The sequence below is a fragment of the Symphodus melops genome (genome assembly GCF_947650265.1).
Source record: "Symphodus melops genome assembly, chromosome: 6".
Classification (NCBI taxonomy): domain Eukaryota; kingdom Metazoa; phylum Chordata; class Actinopteri; order Labriformes; family Labridae; genus Symphodus; species Symphodus melops.
The window spans coordinates 21,843,912-21,866,334 of NC_136696.1; the positions used below are offsets into that span (position 1 = coordinate 21,843,912).

General features: G+C 41.4%; 1 protein-coding gene across 3 annotated transcripts in view; it reads left to right on the forward strand.

Moving 5' to 3' along the window:
• The window catches only part of tmem117 (transmembrane protein 117), a 44,257-nt gene that overhangs the window by 6,379 nt on the left and 15,455 nt on the right, over positions 1-22,423 (forward strand). For all 3 annotated transcript variants that reach the window (XM_079346859.1, XM_079346861.1, XM_079346860.1), the window contains exon 3: positions 13,753-13,885. In XM_079346859.1, coding sequence (XP_079202985.1) covers positions 13,753-13,885 — 133 coding nt within the window. The remainder of the gene's footprint in view (positions 1-13,752; positions 13,886-22,423) is intronic.

Genomic DNA, 22,423 nt, shown 5'->3' on the forward strand with positions numbered 1-22,423 from the left:
TCTATATGGTTTAGGGTAAAGAGGACATAAATAGTCCTGCTCATCATTCAAGGTGAAGGCAATATGCTTCAACAAGCCTCTTAACACATGGTGTGTGTCTTTTATCGTTGTTACAGTGGCATGTTCATGTAGTATATGTGTGGGTGAAAAGGCCTCGTCTGTGTTAAAGAGGGGGGGAAAAAGGCTGATGTGGAGAGCTGGGGAGGCGTAATGTGTCCTGCATAACATTTCAGTAAAGCGGTTATGTAATCACAACCCAGGTAGGGCATAAGAGCTCTGCGATAGAAGCAGACAACCATCATGTCACACAGGCCCACATGGCCCACCTACTGCACATCATGATGTCTGCACTGAAAAACCCCTGCTGCTGATCTGTAGCTGCTCTGTGATATGTGGGCGTGCAGTGGGAACACTTCTGGAAACAAACATAGTCCATGCAAAGGTTCGAGTACATGTACCAAAAAAAAAAAAAGATGTTGTTGGTGAGTGTTGTCTGCAGTATCATTTGAGAATGTATTTTCTGATGCTATTCTGAAATTATGACGTGTTGCGTAACTGGAATCCTTTTTAAGCTCAGGCCGTCTGCGGCAAAGCTTAAATCAGTTTGTCACAAACCTGGAACAAACACTGTTTGTGAAAGCTAAAACATTAGCCGTGTCGTTTGTCATTTATGATGGCCTGGAAAATCGGAACATTTGACAGTAATTACCTCATCCCCACTCTAGGGCTTTAATGTTTTCATTTGTTTGCCACAATATGAGATTTTCCCCCTCAGAAACCCACACAAACATTAATCCAGCAGTCGCATAACAGTTTGCTTTGCTATCTGGTTCTGTTTTCCGTGTTCCTGTTGGGAGTGGGCAGAGGTGCACGCAGCATTGTTCTCTGTTTGACACAGTCGGAGAAAAAAAAAGAATCGGAATAAACCCTGCATGATGAATAGCTTGTGACAGATTATGTGATTTAAGACTACATTTGAGGTTCAAGAAACAACCTATGCTGTTCTATTCAGCCTCTCAAGGCTATGTGTGCTCTCTAATGGAGTGGGCGCTAGCCAATGACTTCTGGTCATTCAGAGGAAGGCTGGCTGTCGTTATGCATTTGTATTAAATGTTAGGTCAGGCCGGGTTTGTGAGTTGTCTATTCCACTTTAAGATAGTTTAAAAAACATTTAAATCAAGGCACCTTTTTAAAAAAAAAAAAAAAAAAAAAAAAAAAAAACTTGTAACAGTAGCCTGCAGCAATTACCATTTAGAAATATTGATTCACAAAAAATAGTTATTTTTTTTTTTCAGTCTAAAACTCTGCTGAAAGTGAAAAACTAAAACCATTTGATTTATCATTGGCATCATATCAAAATGTCCTTCGGTATCTTTTTTTAATTACTAGACTCTGTGGCTTCATTTCAGTGTGAAAATTGGCTTAAAGAAAAATCTTTTTTTATAAAAAAAAAAAAAGAAGCTCTCTCTTTTTCTCACACATGCATATACAAAGGTCACAGACTCTGAGCCTAAAATACTGAGATAGATTTATCAAAATGAAAGTTATATGATTCAAGCTGACACATGTCAGTCTGTTGTTACATCTTGAGGAAGTGACAGCAACAGATGCTTTAACTTGACTGAGCCATGAGATCCATGAGACCGGATAAGAGCGCATACAGGTCGAAGGATGTGGAGAGAAAAGATCTAATCCCAGATTGATTCTCTTATCAGACCTTTTTAATATTAAGCTACTTCTAGCAACATCTACTGCAAGGAGATGGTGTCTTTGATTATTTAAACACTTAATAATTAAACTACACAGACACTTCTGAAAGCTTATAAATCATCTATTTGTTAGAAGACGCATAGCGGCAGTAGCTCAGGCTGCAGGGACTTGAGTTGGGAACCGGAGGGTTGCTGGTTCAAGTCCGGAAATTGATATTAGCTGGAGGGGTGCCAGTCCACTTCCTGAGCACCGAAACCCCCTTTAAGTTAAGAAGAGCTCCTTGTAGTCAGGCCCCTAACCCTGAAGGCTCTCTATAAATTCATGTCTATTCTTTATTTGAAAGGTAAAAAAAAAAAAAAAGCTCAGTGACACGTTTCCCTGTACGCTATCTGGTTGCTATTTTTAGCATCACAATTCATGGACAGATATGAATTTGAAGGACATTATAGGTATTAGGTATACATTTCCTCATCTAAGTATCTGCAAGAAAGTGGTTCAATCAATCAGTTTTGATTTGTATTTGTGTTAATGTAAGACTTTGATTAAACACTGTGGTGGTTATCCTCTGCGGTCACTATAGTAAGGATGTCTGAATGTGTCCATGGAGATGAACTGATGATAACTTATCTTTTAGCACCAAATTGATCTGTCAGGTTGTCTGAAAATAACAGATTTAGTGTGGATTATATAATATCACACACCTCACGACTTGTTTTTCTCTCTTCAGTGGTGCTGCAGCACAGAGCCTCAGCGCTGAAGCTTCACATCACGCCGCTACCTTTGTAGTAAATGAAGATCTCACTGCAAATCAGAGTAATGGAAAAAAGTGACTTAAATCGTGTTGCCTCAGACAGACCTTTCCATAAAATATTCAGCTATCTCTCTCCCAGGCTTTAATACTTCTAAAAGGTAAATTAATTCCGAGTCATGTGGAGCGGTGTCCTAACTGGATTAAATCCTGCTTTGCATATTATTACCGACACTTACATTCAATCACACTCTGACCGCTCATCTCCGCTCAGATGATTTATTTGACGCTTCAGAAAAGTGTGAAGAGTACAAGAAAATGTGACTGTTAAACCGTGTGTGTGTGTGTGTGTGTGTGTGTGTGTGTGTGTGTGTGTGTGTGTGTGTGTGTGTGTGTGTGTGTGTGTGTGTGTGTGTGTGTGTGTGTGTGTGTGTGTGTGTGTGTGTGTGTGTGTGTGTGTGTGTGTGTGTGTGTGTGTGTGTGTGTGTGTGTGTGTGTGTGTGTGTGTGTGTGTGTGTGTGTGTCCCTTCCTTTTGTCCTCTTTTCCTAAACTTGATTGTAGCCTGCAGGATGCCATCTGGGTTCTGTCATATGTTGTTACTGTGCCACACAAAGGCAGAGATGGCTTATGTACAGCTCTGTGTGGCTGCAGGTCAACATGGAGTCACTGTGTGTGTGTGTGTGTGTGTCGGGCTGTATGGGTGGGTGGAAGGAGAGGGACTCTGCTTGTTCTTGTGTGTGCGTGGCTGCAGGGTTTTTTTGTTGTCAGTATGTGTGTCTGAGATAATGTGTTGCTGTCGAGAGTAAATTAATGTTTTATCTCTTCATGCTACTCAAAGTAATTAGTCGTTGAATTTATCATCATGCAATTATTACAGCAACGATTATGTTAATGTTCGTATTGTTTAAGTCATTGAGCGACAAAAACAAAAAAGTGTAGCTGCATCTCTGTTTCTGTTAAATATCTCTGATCTTTGTGAATGAAACTCCTCAAAATCTATCTCGCCTCTTATCTGTGTCAAGTAGAGTAGTCACAATGTTAATATTTGAAACGATTCTAATAAAAACCATCCGACAATATGGAGACCATGTCAATACAAGCCAAGGCACCAAATATCTGAGGATTCATGTTTTTGAATTGTCAGAAAATGCAGACAAACTCCTCCTCACTAAATCACAGAAATATGTTGACAATGTTTGAAAATGTATTTATGCATTTCTATCCCAAGCTACTCTTCATTAAAGTAGTAAATATTGTATTATTTTAAAACGCTCAGTATAGAAACGTATCAAAGTATTGAAAACATTGACAAGCTCACTGACAGGTCTGTGTATCTTCTCAGTCGTCCAGGTCATGGTCAATCTGAAGCTTGATCCAAAGGTTTGAAAGATGTCCAACCAGTCCAGCTGACTTTGGCTCAAGCTTTGAACTTTATCGTGAGAAGTTCTTCAAACGTTGCAGCGTATAAGGCAGGAGAAGATTTGTTCTTGTTGTTGGTTTTGAAGAAAGTGGGCAAAATGAACGTTTCACACGAACGAAAAATGGAAAAACTCACATTTATGTAGCAGCACCTCATTTCAGCGTTAGGTATGCTTTCTCGTCTCTCAGTAGGTTAGAATGTGGATGGGTTTTTTTATTTTAGCATTGTGAAGTATCGCTGTTAACCAACAGACAGCACTGTGACCCGGGCTGATCTATACATCATATCTGCAGACATCTGCATAGTTCAGCCTCATCAGTATTCAGCCTTCACCGGCCTTATGTTGCCCTGTAGAGCCATTTCATGTTTTACACTCTCCTTCAGTTCAGGCCGGTCTGTATTAGTTGGCCTATAAGGTTTGCCCCCTTCATCTGTGAATAATGTATGATGGCTCTGGAGTCAGAGCACTGCTGTGCCCCTGCAGCATGAATTTGGACTCTCCTTTTTTACTGCATGAGGCTGCAGTCCCAGGGACGTGGATGTGTTTGATTCATGTCTCTGCTGTGTATATTCATGTGTGGTTTTATTCATTTCTGGGAAAGAGAGGAAATTGCAACTATATTCACAAGGTGTCACAGAAATAGACTCATTTCTGTTGGTGCTCCCTGTCTGCTAGAAAACTAAATAGAAACATTGATGCTGTCTGACATGTTCACCAAATGAAAAAGATGATGATCAAAAGTTCTGTTTCACTTCTGTTGTCATGTAAATACGAAGCCAGATTTTGAAATGTTGCAAGAGGAATGAGTATTTGGCAAATATCTGTGGACTAGTTTGGAGTGAATAAACAAAGTGCAATGTATAGAGTTTCATCAGTTTACATTTTATTTTATCTGGTTTTATTAGCCGTGGACAGCCTCACACTGCTACACAGGGAGTGCACCAGAGCTGTTGGGAGTTTGCTCAAGGGCACCTCGGAAGTACTCCGGTAGTGCCCTGGCACCTCTCCAGCTACCAGACCATCTTCCATGTTTTGGTCCACACCAGGTCTTAAACAGGCGACCCTTCGGTTCCCAACCCAAGTCAATCCAGACTGAGTATCCTGCTGCCCTTTAAGCTAAAATATGTTCCTCTATTCATGGCTGTGAGCGGCCTCTGAACAAGGCCAACAAAGAAAAGGTTGCTAGCTTAGCTTGAAGCACATGTTGTATTGTCATAAACCCGCTGAGTGAGTCAAAATCCAAAGAGGACTTTATGTATATCAGGCAGGTTTTATGTGTTCTCTTTCAGTAAGCGTTTTTCATTTTTGCTTTGAAACAAACTAAACGATTAGCTTGGACATTAGCTGCCTTGATTGCCTTTAAGTGAAGTGAATGGAACCACTTTCAGGATGGTTCAGTGGAAATACGTCTTTAAATGTAGTCTAAAGAGTGGTCACTTTTTTTGCCAAATGAAAAAATATCCAGCTCTAAGGACGATAAAAACAACAAAATTGGTTATTCAGTCATGTTTTTTAATGGTAAATAAAGTTCACTTAACGTAGCGCATGGTCTGTCTGCTGCATTTTATGTTTCCAGTAAGTTGGAACACAGGGTCACATTTCTATAACCCCTGCTCAGTTTTCAGTGTCACATTAGCATTATTGTCGTGCTCTCTTTGTGTCTTGAGCTCTCTGTACCTGTGCTTACAGTCCAGGCTAAAACAGAAATTGTGTTTGCACAGCTGACAGGCACACAAAGACACTGCAATAACAACGAGAAAAAAAAAGTCCAACCAGCCAACGTGAAACTGCTTATTTACCTCAAATATATGACGCCTTTGGTCTGGAGCCAAGCTATAAATAACAACATATAAAAAGATCTTTCTGAGCAGATACAGTGGTACGATGACCCTGTAGCCAGCTCGCTGTGTCTCGGCTTTACTGGCTACAGTTTCCCTGAAGAGGGAGTTCTGTTGTCACACCCCAGTGCTGATTTATTATCCGGACACTTAGTTACAGAAGAATTCAGCTCTGGGGAGGCTTGTGGCGGTAGCCATGGCTATTCCCCAAACCCCTGTGTTGATGCAGCAGTCCAGTAAATGTGTGATAAATGGGGATGCGAGCGAGTATGAGCTAAGATCCAGACTGAGCTAACGCTAAGGCTCACTGCACCCTGAGTTTGTCTTTGAGGGAGAATGTTCACCAAGGATCCCTGAGGAGGGCAGGAGTGTTGTTCTGTTGCTTTAAAAAAAAAAAAGGCGAGCTGCTAATTGAAGCCTAAAATAGTTTAAAAACAGCGAGGCTGATTTAGAAATAGCATAAGGTGCTTGAATTAATATCTGGAAGACCAAAAGCAGTGTTTGGGATCGAAGGCTACAGAGGTAATGTCTCTACAGCCATTGTGCATACAATTTTCATTTCCTGTCTGACCCTCTATTGATGTGTTTTTAAGCCTTGTGCTCAGGTGTTATTGTTGTCATCCAATATTGATTATTTTCACATCTCCCATTAAACATTAAAGCACATTGTTGTTAAGGGTAGACTTTGTTCCTCGAACACAGGGATCACGGGAGAAACAATATAATGAAATCTAATGAAACTGGTAATGCTGTGTCCACAAGGCCACGGGAAGATTGAGTCTGCTCATGTGGTTGTCTGTGTTATTGCTCCTAAGAAAACACAGACGATCTACCTTTATTGTGTTGTAGGTTGCTCTTGTCTCATTTCATGTCTCTTGTCAACACATTTGTGCAGTTATGAAACTATATAGGACTCTTACACCAGCAGCAGTGCCACTCGCTGTCCGTTGGATTGATGAAGATGCATTTAGAAGATAGATATATTTCCGAAGACATTGACTGACAATTTCCCCGAATAAGTTGAGTTCCTGTCCGTCACATGTTGCAGTGTCTGTCCCATCCTGCACGGATCCACCTGGAAAGTAACATGACATGCTCGGAGCTCCCCGACTAGTTTCACAAGCCTGGGGTTTGTGTAAAAAGACCTTCGTGCATCATAGCAGCATTGTAATGTCTTCACATTTGCTGCTGCCAGTGTTTGAGCAGCAGCTGAAGACGACAGGAGAAAGGGTACAGACAGCGAGCGATAGGAGCACCTAAACAAAAACAGCACTCCACGATTAAACAAACAGATATTCAAAGTAAGTTCAAGCTTATAGGACCATCACACGTCTGCACTTCACATAATGAAGGTAGATACTTGTGATTTTCAGGCTATTAACTTTCTTTTAAGCTGTCTCTCATGTCATTTTCTCACTTCAGCTCCTGCAGAGCCTCAGCACACATTATACAAGTGTTTTGACAGACTTCGAAGAAGTACACTAACTTGTTAATTAACCTTGACGTGGCCTCCTGAGAGAAACGTGACTTTTATAATGTTCCTAATATTTCTCTCAATTAACCTGAACTGTCATATAGGGACCGTCTGAAAAGTACAGTTCCTGTGACTCGGCAGGTCGGTTGTCAGTCAGAGAACATTATACGAAGTTCAGAAATTGTCCTTAAATGACTCAGTTCTCTTACAAAAAAAGGCCACTATTCAGGTATTCTCAACTATTATTTTAGTTGGACATTTATACACAGAACCCGACTGATTAGTTGACCAGCTGATAATATTATTAGTAGTGATTATCGGTATCAGCTGATATGAACACAGATATTCACTGATATTAGACTACATGTTCTAGTGCTGAGAGTAAGATGTGTTCTCTCTCTCTCTCTCTCTCTCTCTCTCTCTCTCTCTCTCTCTCTCTCTCTCTCTCTCTCTCTCTCTCTCTCTCTCTCTCTCTCTCTCTCTCTCTCTCTCTCTCGCTCAGGGCCTCTCTGTATTTACAGCAGCTGTCTCTATCGCCTCATAGCATCAGGGAAGTAAAAGCGTGACAGTCTGACTCTGCAGCGAATAATGAACAACAGAGACGGTTGATTTATCACTTCCAACATGTCAGTCTCTGTTTGCACTTAATCAGATATGATGCATTCATGTTGTTCAGGTGAGCGTAACCTAACATTCTTTACTCTGTACACAAAAACGTACATCATGTCTTACCTGTCAGTGCCAGCTGATTTCCCTTTTTTGTAATAAAGTTTTAAAGACAAAGAAATGCTGATTTTTTTTCTTCTGTTCAATAAAGCTAAACCACAACATAATGAAAAAAAAATGTGGTGGAGTACTAGAGCTATGTTTAAGAAAAAAAAAAGTAAGATTTCGAGATAAAGTCTTTAATTTTTGACACTGAATTTGTGAATCGATTGAATTCAGTCTACAGGTAAAATAATGATTCTAAAAGGCTGTCGCCTGTCAGAGCAGCAGCTTTCTGCCTGCACCAAAATGATGAACGTTGAACCCTCAAAACCATTTCCTCTACGATGCCCTTTATGTCAGTGTGATTCTTTCTTTGAAAAAGCCCCCAGTATCTTTTTCAAGGTTCTAAAACGTATGACAATGTGATGCAGACGTGCCAAAAGATGAAGCAGCTTATTTGGGAAACTAATATACTAAAGTATACCTAACAAGATGTTCCTGGGTGCTCATTTCCGTACAGGCTGCTGCTGCTCATCTGATATAAGTAAAAAATAAAAGTACGACTTTAATCTTGTGAATGTATCTTCACTCTCTTACGACTTTATTTTGATAAATGTCCTTGTTTATTCTTGTACATTTATCACTCTAATCTTCAAATTTCCCCAAAAACATTCTTGATGGGGCCCGTTGTAGGGTATGAAGTATTGTTATTGTTAGCTGACTGCCGTTTGTTTGCATCATAAATTCGTTATGTTTCATTTTTTTGCTGAATGTGGATGTTCTTGTTTTAGAGCTTTAATTAACATTAGACGGGAAGGTAAAAAAGGTTGCAGTGAAGTTTCAGGTTATCCTGACCTTGAGCCGTGTCAGTTGGAAAGTGTGAGCATGATGAATGAGCTTTTTGATCACGTCTCTGGTCCCCTTCAATCCTCCTTCACCAGCTGTGAGCTTCTCATCCATCAGAGGCTGTTGGTGCACATCCATACATTTGTCCCCAGTGCGTGTGTGGGCGCATAATACAATTAATTCACAAAATCTGAGATCCATAATTGGCTTTCACATGCAGCAGGTGAGAGTGTTGAACCGATTCGCTCCGCTAGGTTTTACAATAATATCTGTGTTTCTGGCTCCTGTGTGCCATCAGTGTGTCCTGAAAGTGGATTAGGTCTATAAATCTGGACACTCATAACATGAGCACTTCCCTCAATTATACAGGCAATCTTATTATCTTTCCAATTAAAGAGAACCACATGGGTACTCATAACACCGGCAGTTTGAAACTCAGTGATTGCCTGAGTGAGAATCAGGCAATTAAAAATCTCTTTAAAAAAAGATTTTGTTAGCGGTCCATGGTACCCAAGGCAGATACACTTGTACAGTGGGCAAGTGTCTTGGGCCCTGCTATTAGGAGTCTTGACCTAAGATTTTTAAAATTTTATATTGTTTTATATAAATTATTATTTGCAATTAAAATGTTGCACCAAATGTTCTTAGCCCTCTTGCTTTTCGTGGTTTTTCAGGGTAGGGATAGTCAACAAGACGTTCCATCATTTAGTCATTTTCTGTGAAGATCTCAGACAGGGTTGTCATGTTATTAAACAATATATAACATAATATAAAAGGGATACATGCTGTGTGGTAGTCAGTTGCCCTGTCCTGTTGTGCAAGGGGAGGACTAACACAGTGCAAGTATATTATTTACGTTCTGTATGTAGGGGGCAAAGGTGAGTTTGTGACCTGGGCCTGAGGTCATCATAATCCATCCATGCGTGGTTGATGTAAAGTTATGCACTTCAAAGGTTTCTATCACTGTGTTATGTTGTGCTTCGTCATGCCAGAGTTACAGTGTAAGCCTGTACTGAATGTGTGTCATACCTGTGGAGTATGTGGGGAAAAAGATGAATCCTGTTAGATGTTTAAAAGGTTGAAGCCAGTCTCTCTCTGCAGGACGCTTAGTGTTCACCAATACCTGAATACGCTCTTTTCATACTGCACGGCAGATATACAGTTATGAATTGATGCCATTTTCTTTTCTATTCATTGATACATATATTTTTAATTGAACATGTTCTACTAATCTAATGCGTTATTACTTTAAATAGAAATGGAGTGAGGTAAACCATCAAACTTTGCACAAAAAGGAGACAACAGTGAGTTTAATTCAATCGAGAGAGAGAAAGTAATCAAAAAGAGACATGTCTTACCCCGTAAGCCAGCTTTAGCTAGTTATCTTCAAAATAAGCACAAAGGAAGGGATTTTCCAAAGACTGAGAATCGGTAGGACGCTCCAGAACAGGTCTCTTTAGAGTTTATATGGTGTTAACAAACTTTATTTTAGAGAAGAATATAGTAATTTGAAGAATACGATTATGTGTGTTCCACTGTCTTCTGGTCAGCTGTCTGATGTGTTTCAGTTTCTCACCACTAGATGGAGACACAACCATGTGTTTGAGTTTCATTTTGAACCAACTTGAAAAGAGGTTGATATGATCTCATCCCATGCAGGACATTATAAATAGCATAAGAGGAATAAGAGTCTCAACTCAAAAATCTGTGTTCACAATGTTCATGCATTATGCAGAGTTGGATTGATCTGAGGTTGTGTGTTTTGTTATGATGGTAGGTGAAATAAAAATAAAAACGTTACATTTGTCTTCCTCGGTCCCCTCTCTGTTACTCTTGATTTTTATCCGGAGCCTTTGCCTCATGCATGTGTGTTCTGTGTTGTTGTTGTGGTCGCTCTCTTGCCCGGCTGAGCCTCGCAGCAGACAGCGCTCATGAATCACCCTTATCGGGGTCTTCTACTGTCGGGAGGTGCAGTGACTCAAACGGCTTGGCTGAACAGTCCTGAATCACCACCCTAGTTAAAAAATCCTGCCCGTACAGGCTGGGAGAGGACGGCCGTGCTCGCTGGCGTGGCGTGCTGCTTTAAAAGTCAGATTCTGCCGATACACACTGTGCTCCTACATCTAAGTCAGGGCTCATTGGCACTGAGTGCAATTAAGTTCACCCATGCATGTCAATTCAATTATGCATCTGTGATGAGCCCTGAAACACCACAGAGCAAGACGTATGGTGTGGTCTAACACTAGACCTCTTCGAATTGGCAGAAATCTGTTGGAAGGCGGATTGTGTTATGAAAGGAATATTCAAGTTTAACGCGTTTAGAAACGCTACCCAAGAGTCAACGAGCAAAAGTTCACACCATCATTGTAAATCTGTTGTTTACTAAAAGGATACAACAGGAGGTTCATTAGTTCGAACTGCACTTGCACTCGACAAAGATGCACATCTCCACAGGACTCTCTGAATCTTTGTTTTTTATTCCTGCTGCAGAGAAAAACTAAAAGCGAGCAAGCTGAGATTGAACAGCATGTAAAACTATCGCAGAATAAACCAGCCAGGATGTAATGGAAAAATAAATGGAGCGTTCTGCGTTGCTGTCTAGCCTGGCTGTGTGTATTGTGTACGCGCTGTTATTGTGTGTCTGGAAACAAACACAATGAGCTCTCTGAGGAGCTGCAACTCAAAGGGATGCTGCCTGAGCTACAGGAGAGAGAAAACAAAGTGTTGTTCCTGGGAAGATGGCCGCTCCTGGCACCGGATCACAGCTCACAGAGCAGCAGCAGAGGGAGAGCATCGCTGTGTTTGTGTGTAATATGGAAAGTAGTTGAATTGGAGGTGTACAGCAAATATATCTTATAGAGGACTTCTGTATTGACTGTCATTTCAGTACCCATGAATGTTCCTAGAAAGTTATTTTCTGGGTCCAGTTTAAATACTTGACACACAGGGTTAATACTGTGTAATATAATTATAAACTGACACACTTTAAATGATTATAATTATTAAAGGACAATTATGAAGCACAGTTTGCTTTGTCATTGGGATTCAACCCAGCCTTCATATTATTGTTGAACATTTTCCTCTGTTGTCAAGAGATGTGAGATTATTCCCTTTGTACATCATGTTGATGTCATCATAGTGGAGATAAAAAGCTGATTAATTCCTAGCTAGTGCTTTAAACCGGTGATGAAAATTAGCTGTAGGAGGGCCGGCCGGCTAGCTCGCACTCTTGCTAGCTTTTACACCGCTTGTTAAACAAATGTCTTAAAGGCACAAGCTACATATAATGTTGTCTTTATACCTAGAATCATTTTTGTTGTCCTGATATTATACACTGATATGTCATCTTGTATATCTGATGTCTTGTTGTGACAGTCATTCTTTAGCTTCGCAACAGTAGAAGAATTTGAAGGAAATGTGACAAAAGAACTTTTAGACATCAAAGATGAATAGATCGTTCAGAATGGTTTTAGTGGATAGAGGAGGGTTTTTTTAGCTTTTCATTCATAATGGAATTGTATATTTTGAAAGTTTAGCTTCCCTCAAGTCTGTTTCTATAATGAGCGTAGTTTTTTTTTATTTCTTTTTTTTAAATCTTTTGATTGTTCCCCAAGTCATGTTACATTTTTGATTATAAAGTTTGCAGATTCAGTGGCAGGTTATTTTTTAGAAAGACAAAATTCAGGATTGATTTTAAAGAAGCTTGTCTTGTTTTTCTTTTTCTGACACTGTTTTCCATATTTTCTTACTTCCACAGTAAAAGTAGACGAGCTATGAGAAGGAGGACCCAAAAAAGTCCCAATTTCATTTAGCCTTTAAACAACACAGTCAGAGCTTCACCCTCACAGTCTATCAAGAAGAGCCTAACAATGTTGACCATACATTATGGGAAATGAAGGATCTAGATGTTTTGTTTGTTGTTTAAATGTCTATCTTTGTATTTATTCACGTGTTTGCCGTGGGCCCTTCGACTAAACAATCCTGCTATGCTACGAGGAGTAGCCCTTTGACTAATTCCATTGATGTCATCTGCAAAACTTTTTCGTAACCCAGATCTGAACAATAACAGTAGTTACAATCTTCTCCGTGTTACAAGAGCAATGTGGGAGCAAAATCAAGGACTCTGAGAGGAGATTGTGCAGTTACATTATTTGCATCACACGTGTTCATTTTTCACCGCTCTCGGTAGTTGCACTTATGTAATGCCTTTTCATCCCACAGGAAAACGGTGAGCTCTCCAATAATAAGTCCAAATATTTTTTGTTTTTTCATCAGGTCAAAAATGCAATATTTTAATTCTTTGTCAGTTGTGCTCAACCTCGCGAGCAGAGGACAAGCCTGTGTGTTTGGTGATGAAGGCCGAGAATCCAATCTCATGCTCTGCCAGAGAAATGTTTCTCTGTAATTTGATTTCAAGCCAGGACTGTATTAAAGAAACACCACAGGTCACAAATAATTTCTGTAATCATGCAGAACTCACATCAGGAAACTCAGGAGAGCGTGTGTGTGTGTGTGTGTGTGTGTGTGTGTGTGTGTGTGTGTGTGTGTGTGTGTGTGTGTGTGTGTGTGTGTGTGTGTGTGTGTGTGTGTGTGTGTGTGTGTGTGTGTGTGTGTGTGTGTGTGTGTGTGTGTGTGTGTGTGTGTGTGTGTGTGTGTGTGTGTGTGTGTGTGTGTGTGTGTGTGTGTGTGTGTGTGTGTGTGTGTGTGTGTGTGTGTGTGTGTGTGTGTGTGTCTGATTTTTCAGCGATTGATGTTGAAATAGAGACGGTAAGGAAAAGACAATCACTCCCAGGCGTTGGAAGTGACACCTCAAAGTGCTCTTTAATCTTAATCCCGTTGCCTAAAGGCCACATGTCTGACAGAATTGGACATTATTGATCCATGTGATTTATTAATTTGCTTTCATCTCCATGTTTTCGTGCTGCTCATACATGTTTAGCAGCTTTGATTTGCCGTTTGAAAACCTGCACACTGACAGCAGTGTCCTTGTCATGCTCCCCCTTTAGGTCGATACCTGCGCCTGAAAATGTTCCGCGAGGATCATGGCTCCTGGATGACCATGTTCTTCAGCATCATCCTCTTCCTCTTCATCTTCTCACACATCTACAACCTTATCCTGCTGATCGCTGGGAGCATGGAGTAAGCCATTCAATCTCTCTGTCTTCTTCTTTTTTTTTTTTTTTTTTTTTTTTCTGCCCTTTTTTGCCCCTCCCTCATTCTCTCTGCTTCCCATTTGTTAGCGACAGGACGCCTCCCTTTGGCGGCCGTGATTGATCTAAACGTCTCGCCTGAACACAGACTCGATCGCCGGCCGATTAATAAGGCTCGACGCTAAATCACAGGTGGAAGCAGGGAAAAGGAGGGCGGTTAATCTTGAAAGATCACCTTTAGCCACCACACTCATTCCCCTCCTGATCTTGACTTATTTTTTTCAAAACCTCTCCAGATAAGGAAACCTTCTCAAATGCACAGTATGTACATTCTGCCACCAGGGGGGCACGTAGCATTGATGAAAAGGAAAAAAACCTATCATGATGGCGTTGGACTCTGCTGCTTATCCACTTGCTTGCCGCGTCCTTTTTTTTTTGTTTTGCCCCTCCCCCCCTCATGTCTCAAATGCAAACCTTTCCGTTATGAGGGACATGTGTGAACAAGTAATTCAGGGAGATATCAGGGGCACACTGTCTGGTTGCACCTGCTGAGAAACCACTATGCACAGCAGAGCCTGACACCCACTCATCAGACCGGTGACAGGAATCCGTTTTTGCATTTGCAATGTGTCCGTCACCTGGAAGGAAAACATGCCCTTGAAGCCATGCAGCCAAATACGAGGTCGCCCCAAGGTGATTTACCCTTTCGTTTGTTTGGGCGGTAAAAAAAAAAAAAAAACAAGCATGGCATGTGTCCATGCAGGTACAGCCTGTCAGGTGGGAGGCCAGGGCTGTAATGGTATCTGCCCATACAACACTGCTTTCCTTACAAACAAGCATAGACTATCCATAAGGTGCAAGGAGATGAAGGGCCATTAGCTCGCAGGCAAGGTGTTGTGTTTTTCTACAGCCAGAGGGATGAGTTTGTATAATCAGCCCATCTGTCACTCCAGCCAGCGCGGTGACACCGGCATCCATCTTGTCCACGCTCTCCGGTTGGCCGAGATAGAGAGAGGAAGCGGGAGGCTGAGTGGAGAGGGGGCAGGTCCTCTGAGACGATGAATGTTGCTTGCTCAGGGAAAAGTTACATTTGCAGTCGCTCTGAGTGCTTCTGTCACAAAGCGGATCCCTACTCTTTTAAAGCCTTGAAATGTCAAGAAAAGGGCGCTTTTTAGTCTGTCAGTGCACTATTTCTCCTGTCGGAAGTGTCTCACCAGATGACATCCGGATAATACTGCAGGAAAAATAATGAGTTACTCAGACATTTTTAGGGTTGTAATATATAATTTATATCCATCTTTCTCGGGCAAGTCACATCTTAAGCTGTATCAGTTGTCAAGACATAAAAAAACATGAGCCATAGAAGCATCTTTAATAATTGAAAATGGCTGACCTCTTACTTGAACCAATTTTAGAGAATTCTGACGAAAAAATAGCGAGCTGTTTAGACAATATTAATGATCCTCTGCATAATTTACATCCATCTAACATGGGCAAGTCACACATCCTCTCTCATATTAATGAAGTCCAGACATGTAAAAAATATCACACACAGCTTTTGAAATCTATAAACTGGCTGACACAACACTCCAACACATCCTTGATTGTAAAGCAAAATCAGATTTTAAATGTTGTAAAGCTCTCCTCCCACAGATAGAGGGTGCTGCTGTAAAGCGAGTGAGCCCGCTGCTGCCAATACACCTTGTCTTCGTCCCGAACCCCCCCCCCCTTCCCCTGTCCCTCTTTCATGCTTGTTTTCTCTCTGCTCCGCCAGTGAGTCCACAGAGGACCTGGGCTCTGCCAAAAACCATTAGTGTTCACATCTCTGTTCAAGACCGACATGTAAGAACAATGTTCACACTCTGCCAGGATGCCCCTCAGAAGACGAGGCTTCAGGGTTTTTGTTAAGAGCAGAAGAGAAAAAAAGGGTGATGGAGGCTGCTGGGTGGAGTGGGTAGAAGTCCCCTGGCCTTGATGGATCAGGGAAACTTTGGTCTTTTGATCCAACCACCTATTTTACATCCACCATTCCGACTGTCCCCTCACCCCCACATGCTTTAGTTTTCTCTTTCCCCGCTTCACAAAAGAGAAGCACAATATCCCTTTGTGGCTGCAGCTGCCCCTCTGTGGAAATGAATGGTGTTTCTCCTTTTCATTTGTCCTAAAAGAACAAGCCGCCGTGGGTTATTATTACTGCTGAGGGGTTTTAAAGGGTATGTGTTTTGGCACGGGTTGGCCAGCTTTGACATCCAGCAATGATGGTGTGCTGCAGGGGGTGCTCCTCCGATGTCAACACACACACACACACACCAACAAAGCACATATTGTTCACATCTCACACCTCGGTCAAGTTTGTGTGTGTGGAGTGTGTGTGTGTGTGTGTCAGTTTGTGTACAGCTAGCTGGTGGGCTGGTGTCTGTCTCCCTGACCTGCTGCTGTATGCTGCCCTCGCCCTCCGCTCATTAATATGCTTTAATTTCCTTTGACCTTTCAGTCGGTCTTGAACTTGATTTAATTAAAAAACCAGCGATACATTCACAAGGAAAGAAGATAAACTGCACAAACACGGCGGTAAACAATCACAAGATAAGACATGATATGTATCTTCTTGGATGACAAGCATTTATTCATGATCAGTCATGTGAAAATGGATTCATCAAAGCCATTATCTCCCAGCTCGGAGAGAGTTCCAGACTGTGTAATCTTACAAAATGTCCGACAGTGTGTCGGCTAATATTTAAACAGCCTCCTCCAGGTCAACAGCTATCAACCTGTTACCAGGCTCTTATCGGGGGGGGGACCCCCAACCCTGTCCATCACGGCGTCATGGGAGCTGTAATCCACACTTGTTACCAAAGCCTCACATCTGGGTTATTTGCATTTTAATGTAACTGTCAGATTAGGGGAGGGGAGAATGGAGGGGGCTGTTTGTGTGAAACCAGGGGAGTGTGACCGCCCAGGGAGTTTGACGGACTTCTTGAATGTTCCGTCACGGCGCACGATCCCATTCCACCATCTTACGGCGGCCATTACCAGGCGAAATCAGACCCTAATTAGGTGGTGTTATTTAATTAAGACGGCCCGATGCGTGGCGTACACATTAATCACGGCTAATTTAGAGGGAGAGGGTGGTAAAGTAGGCAAAGGTGGAGAGAAAGTGAAAGTGTTTGGGGATCTGTAATGGGACATTAAAGCTGAGAAATGAGCGCGACACTTCTTATTTTTTACCCGTTTAAGTAAAGGACGGGTGGATGTCAGGATTGGGGGGGGGGTAAGCTGAGCATTGGGGGGATGGAGGAGGGGGCTGAATTTGTGGGATGTGTTTGAGGAGTAGCAAGGAGGAATGCATGTGGCATTTGACTAAAGTGATACACTGAGCGGGATTAGACCCCATCATTGTCTCTGTTTACCATGATCCTTTGTGCTGCGTGCATGCTAGTCCCCCTCGTCTGTCTGTTTGCCTGTCTGGCACTAAGCCGGGGTAATGCCGCGCACAAGTGGATTTCAAAGGCTGAATAAATAGCATGTTGTGGTATGTTGAGGCCTCCTGTTGCATGTTATCCCCAATGGGATACTGCTGCTGCCGACATTCATTTCAGCAGTGTTCTCGATTCTATGATATCATCTTTACCTTTGACTGAAGTGTAAAAGGAACTGGTGGTTTTCAAAGAGATGAATATGAGAGAGAGAGAGAGAGAGAGAACTGGAGCATTATTTAGTTTCACATCTGGACGTGTTTTTTTCTTGAAGGGAGTTGATAGTTTATTAAGTTTATTAACAAGATGGAAACTTTAATGTTAACCCAGCTAACACTGTTTACAGGCGTGGAGGAGACTCGGTGACTTCTCACGGCTTTTTTTTATAACTTCCACTGAGGTTCCATTCCCTGAGGTCAACATGTTGTCTATAGATACGCTTCCTTTTTAGAATAGTGTCTTTCGAAAATGACTTTCATTTGTATTTAAAATATATACCAGGGCCCGACCGATGTGGAATTTTTGGGGCTGATACCAATATTGTGGAGAGAAAAAATCTTTAGAGACGGATAGACGTACAGTAGATATACACATTTTGGTGTTGATCGCTGGAATGCAGACAAGTATTTATAATGGAGACAAGATCGTCACACAACTGAACTACACATGTACATGCATCGCTGCCTGACATGCTGGAGAGTGTGAATGCTTGTCGTAATCCATAAAGCACACTGCTGGTGAAAGAGTGCTGATAGTGTATCTAACTGTAATGCTATTTGACTGGTGAATAAATCTCGTAGTATCGGCACACATCTGTGATGAAATTAGCCCGTGCGATAGTCACTTGATATGCTGATATCGGCCGGCTGATTAATCGATCGGGCTCTAATATATTAGGGAATTGGTCTGTTCCTTCCTTGGTACAATACCACAACACCATGCTAGATCCTCCCAGAGACAGTGTCACTATTAAGACTCAATTTAGAAAGCTGTTGCTGTTTTTAAATGTCTTGTAGTTTCAATTAATTGACCTTTCTTTGCTTCCTTCTCTGTCTCACTTGTGCTCACACACACCCACACCGACTTTCTAAGCTTATCTCCTGCCGTCTTCCACACTCCTACACATGCACATTACGCTACTATCTGATAAATGACTCATTACGTATCTAAGTAGTGTATAAGTTGTGTCGAGCTTTCCCTCTTCAAGCCATTTTGCCCTCTCTCAGAATATCTCTGAAACAGACCGTGTGCTAGATGTAGCAGTGAACTCGGTCATTTCCTCTCTGATTATATTATCCTGCCCGTTTCTGGGACAGAGGGGAGGAGCGTGTGTGGAGGCTGCAGCCGACGCATACGTCACTGTCACGTAAAGACAAACAGCCACAGCTGTAAACAACAAACTATCACAACCTTGACGGCAGAGTGCGTCCACTGGGAATGTACAATGTATAGATGAGCGTGAGGGTGCGTGAATTTGAGGGTTATTGTAGCAGGACTGATTGATTGTACGTGCATGTTGGGATGTAGTTCAGCTCAGCGGAACTCCATCTACTCATGTCCTCTCCTTCACAAAGAAGATCTGATATATTTCCTTTTTGAATAGTAACATTGTCATTTCTTTCTTCACATTGCATATTATTTGGTGTTTAATTTAAAACCCCGTCATCAAGCATATTCTGATTTCCAAATATAACACAGTTCAGAAATAGCACAAGAAAAAGAAACATTGTCAGACATTTTGTTTTTCTATTTTTTAAATCTGTTTTTGAAAGTATTCATTTGGAGGTCAATGTGTAAAGTGTAAATAAAAATATATTGCATTGTCACACAACCATTTACAGGCTGAAAAAAAAGCAAGGTTTCCACCATACTGTGATATGTGGACAAAACTGTAATCCTGAGTTCTAATCCTGATAATCTGTAAGTATGAGTGTGTCATGGTTGTGCCACATCCATTAACTTCCTGTTCTAAATGAAATGAACGACTGCATCGTTTTAACTCACTGTGTCTCTTTGGTTCATTGACTTTGCTGCAAATATGTAATATACCTCGTCCTTTCTTCAATGTGTTTTCTTCCCCTTGTATTGCAGCTTACTTTCATTTAAGCGTCTCGCCCCACGTCATGTTGTCGATCACAGAGATACAGAAAACCTTTAAAGTTATTCACCAATCACATGAAACCAAATATATCATGTATTTGCAAAACCAGGACACTTAAAAACACTAAAGTAACTATTGATCACGGGGTGGCTCAGTGGTCGAGTCGGTCATCTCTCAACCGGTAGGTTGGCGGTACAATGAATGTCTGTGATTGGGATTACTTAACGGCTTGGAACAGCAGTCTGAATAGAGCTAACATTTGCTACATGCCAGTGCATTCACACATGTATTTCAATCTGTTAAATTGTAATCAGATCACTAAAGATGTGGTCCAGGGTTAGTGTGTATATTTGTTGATAGTATCATCTCTGGCTCCAGAACAGGGGGATGAGAAGAAGTAAAAGACTCAATCTGCTGCTGCAGTTTAACACAATACAGGAGCGTTTTCTGTGCTGAGAGATGTTCTGAGATTGAAGTTTTAAGTTGCCTTGGGAGATTGTGTAGTGATAGTGAAGAGGAGTGCGTATTGACAGCTTTATGCTCCATGGTAACTACTGCTGCTCAGCGTTGTGTGCTGTAAATACCACGTTTGGAAGTGTAGTGCACGGCGGGAAGACAGGCGAGGCATTTCAATGTGCAGCCGACCAAGGTTGCAATTTAATGTTGTGAAAGAGTCCACGCCTTAACAGGGCAGGAGAGGTCACAAAGGAGCCAGGGTCACTAAATCAGAGGCTGTCTGAGAGAGAAAACAAGTTTATAAAGCGCAGCAGGAAGATGTATAGGTCAAAGAGGACAGTGGAAACATTAATGGAAAGCAGTGATGACTCACTCCAAGCATGGCATTTTAGAAGCTTTTTCTTTAAATTGATAACCATCGTGTATGAAGCTGAAGGAACTGCTGTTTATAGTAAAGTTTGACAATGTTAAATTGTTTTTAGAGCAGCGGGTTGGACTGAAAATCAAAACCTTTTCTACCTTAAGATGTTTTTAAAATGTCAAAAAAGGACGTCTATTATCAAAGCGTCTTGGTTCATGGGGAAACTTGATGGTGTCATTCCAGTTGTTCCTAAAGTTGAAGATTATTTTCAGATGATTACATTCACTGGTCAAGAAGAAATGGCTGATATCTATGGGAGCCCTAAGTGGACATACGTCAATGCATGATTTTTTATTTATAGAGTAACATTGGTTAGTTTCCTTGTTGTGTTATCTCGAGGTACCAACGTTTTTTATTCCATTGTGATAACGGGAACTTTCTGTTGATCTAGAAAACAAGAAGAAGTCAGCAAACACACACACATCACTTATTTAGGTGCTGAGTCGTGAAAAAACACTATAATGAAAAAAAAGACTCGCCTCACGATGGCTCCCTCACATACTTCATTATTTTGAACACAACATTTCGAGTCCGGTCTTTGTGGATTTTATCAATAGGCAGTCCTCTCTGTGATCAGCCATACCATAATATTCCATGCTGCCAACGCTTGCATTAATGAGGTTAATGAAGCCTTTATGTTTTTGTGTTTTGTGCTTTTCAGCTCTTCAGATATGAGTTGAAGATGTATAAATGAATAATGATAGCTAAACAACCGCTGAAGTGCATTGAGATACTGGACGTGTTATAAAGTACATTCTTCACGGTTAGACAGAGTGATTTGCAAACCATCACAGTGACTTTTTAGCACCATGTATTTTACTGAAATTAAGAAGCAATGACCTTTCAGATGACTACTTTACTGCAGTATTTAGAGTTAACTTTTCCTCTGCTTAATGTCAAACAGAGGTTTCATCCAAACTCCTAACTTTTATAACTCTGTACCCTCTGCAACGAAAAATCGTCATTTCTCGCTTGCGATGTAACAAGACTTTGAAAGGCATTGTCATGTCCTTCAACATTATGTCTGAACAAGTGTGTGTGAAACCTGATAACATCCCACAGAGGGTCAGAGCTGGCTGAGCCGTCCGCGCTGGCACCGACACCGCCACTGGCTCTGCGATTAAGCCACGGGAGCCATTTTGGGGCTGATTATTCATGGTGCTACTGTACTGATGTTCCACTACACTGAGTTCTCTCATTAGGTCATCCGGCTCGAAAGGCCATTAAATTTTCAGTCAGCATGAATAAGTCAGAGAGTTCTGCTTCTGATCATGCCGTGCGAAGAGTCCCCAAACTCATCATAGGTGCTCTGAAAAAACAGAAATTCTTAACTTTCAGCACAGGGGAGACATTTACTCAATTAAATATAGGAGAAGAGCAGGGGTTGGCGGTAGGGTAGTATTTATTTTATTTTTTTTAGATTTAAAGCCTAGCATGTGATGCCAGACAGCATTTCCAGAAGTATCGATCAGAGTTTTACTGTGGGTAAATGACTCCCAACGGGATCTCCATGGTAACAGGAGCGGCGCCAAACAGCCAAGTGTCTAACTGACTTAATGCAGATATAAATCCCCATTCCAATCAAGGCCGTTTTATTTGCGGGCTGAAGCGAGGCAATACGTCACCCTCAGTACTACGCTTCTCCGTCAATAAAATCCTGTCAAATCCGCTGAATGCACGGTGCATTGATGACATATGATTTATAATGTTTACTTCCAGGGAAGGGTATTTCTAGCACAATGGGGAATAAACAAGAAGTTGATAACAGTCTACATTGCAGGTCGCAGGCTTCTGACAATATTGATGTTTTTTTATGTAGTGCCAATGTGCATTAATTATTATTTACTTGTGGATAGCAGGAAGTGTGAGTGGAAAAGAAAACAAGTAAGCAGGATTTTGATTTCTGAGAAAAAGACTAAGTTGGCAATTAAAAAAAAAGTTCAGACTTCCGAGATCTAATGTAAAACACACTCCCCTTTAGCGACTGTAGGCCTGCTCCTTTAAAAAGGTTAATCTGGGTAAAAATGATCTGGATTTGGGAACCAGTAAAGTGGTAAATGCAATTAACATGAA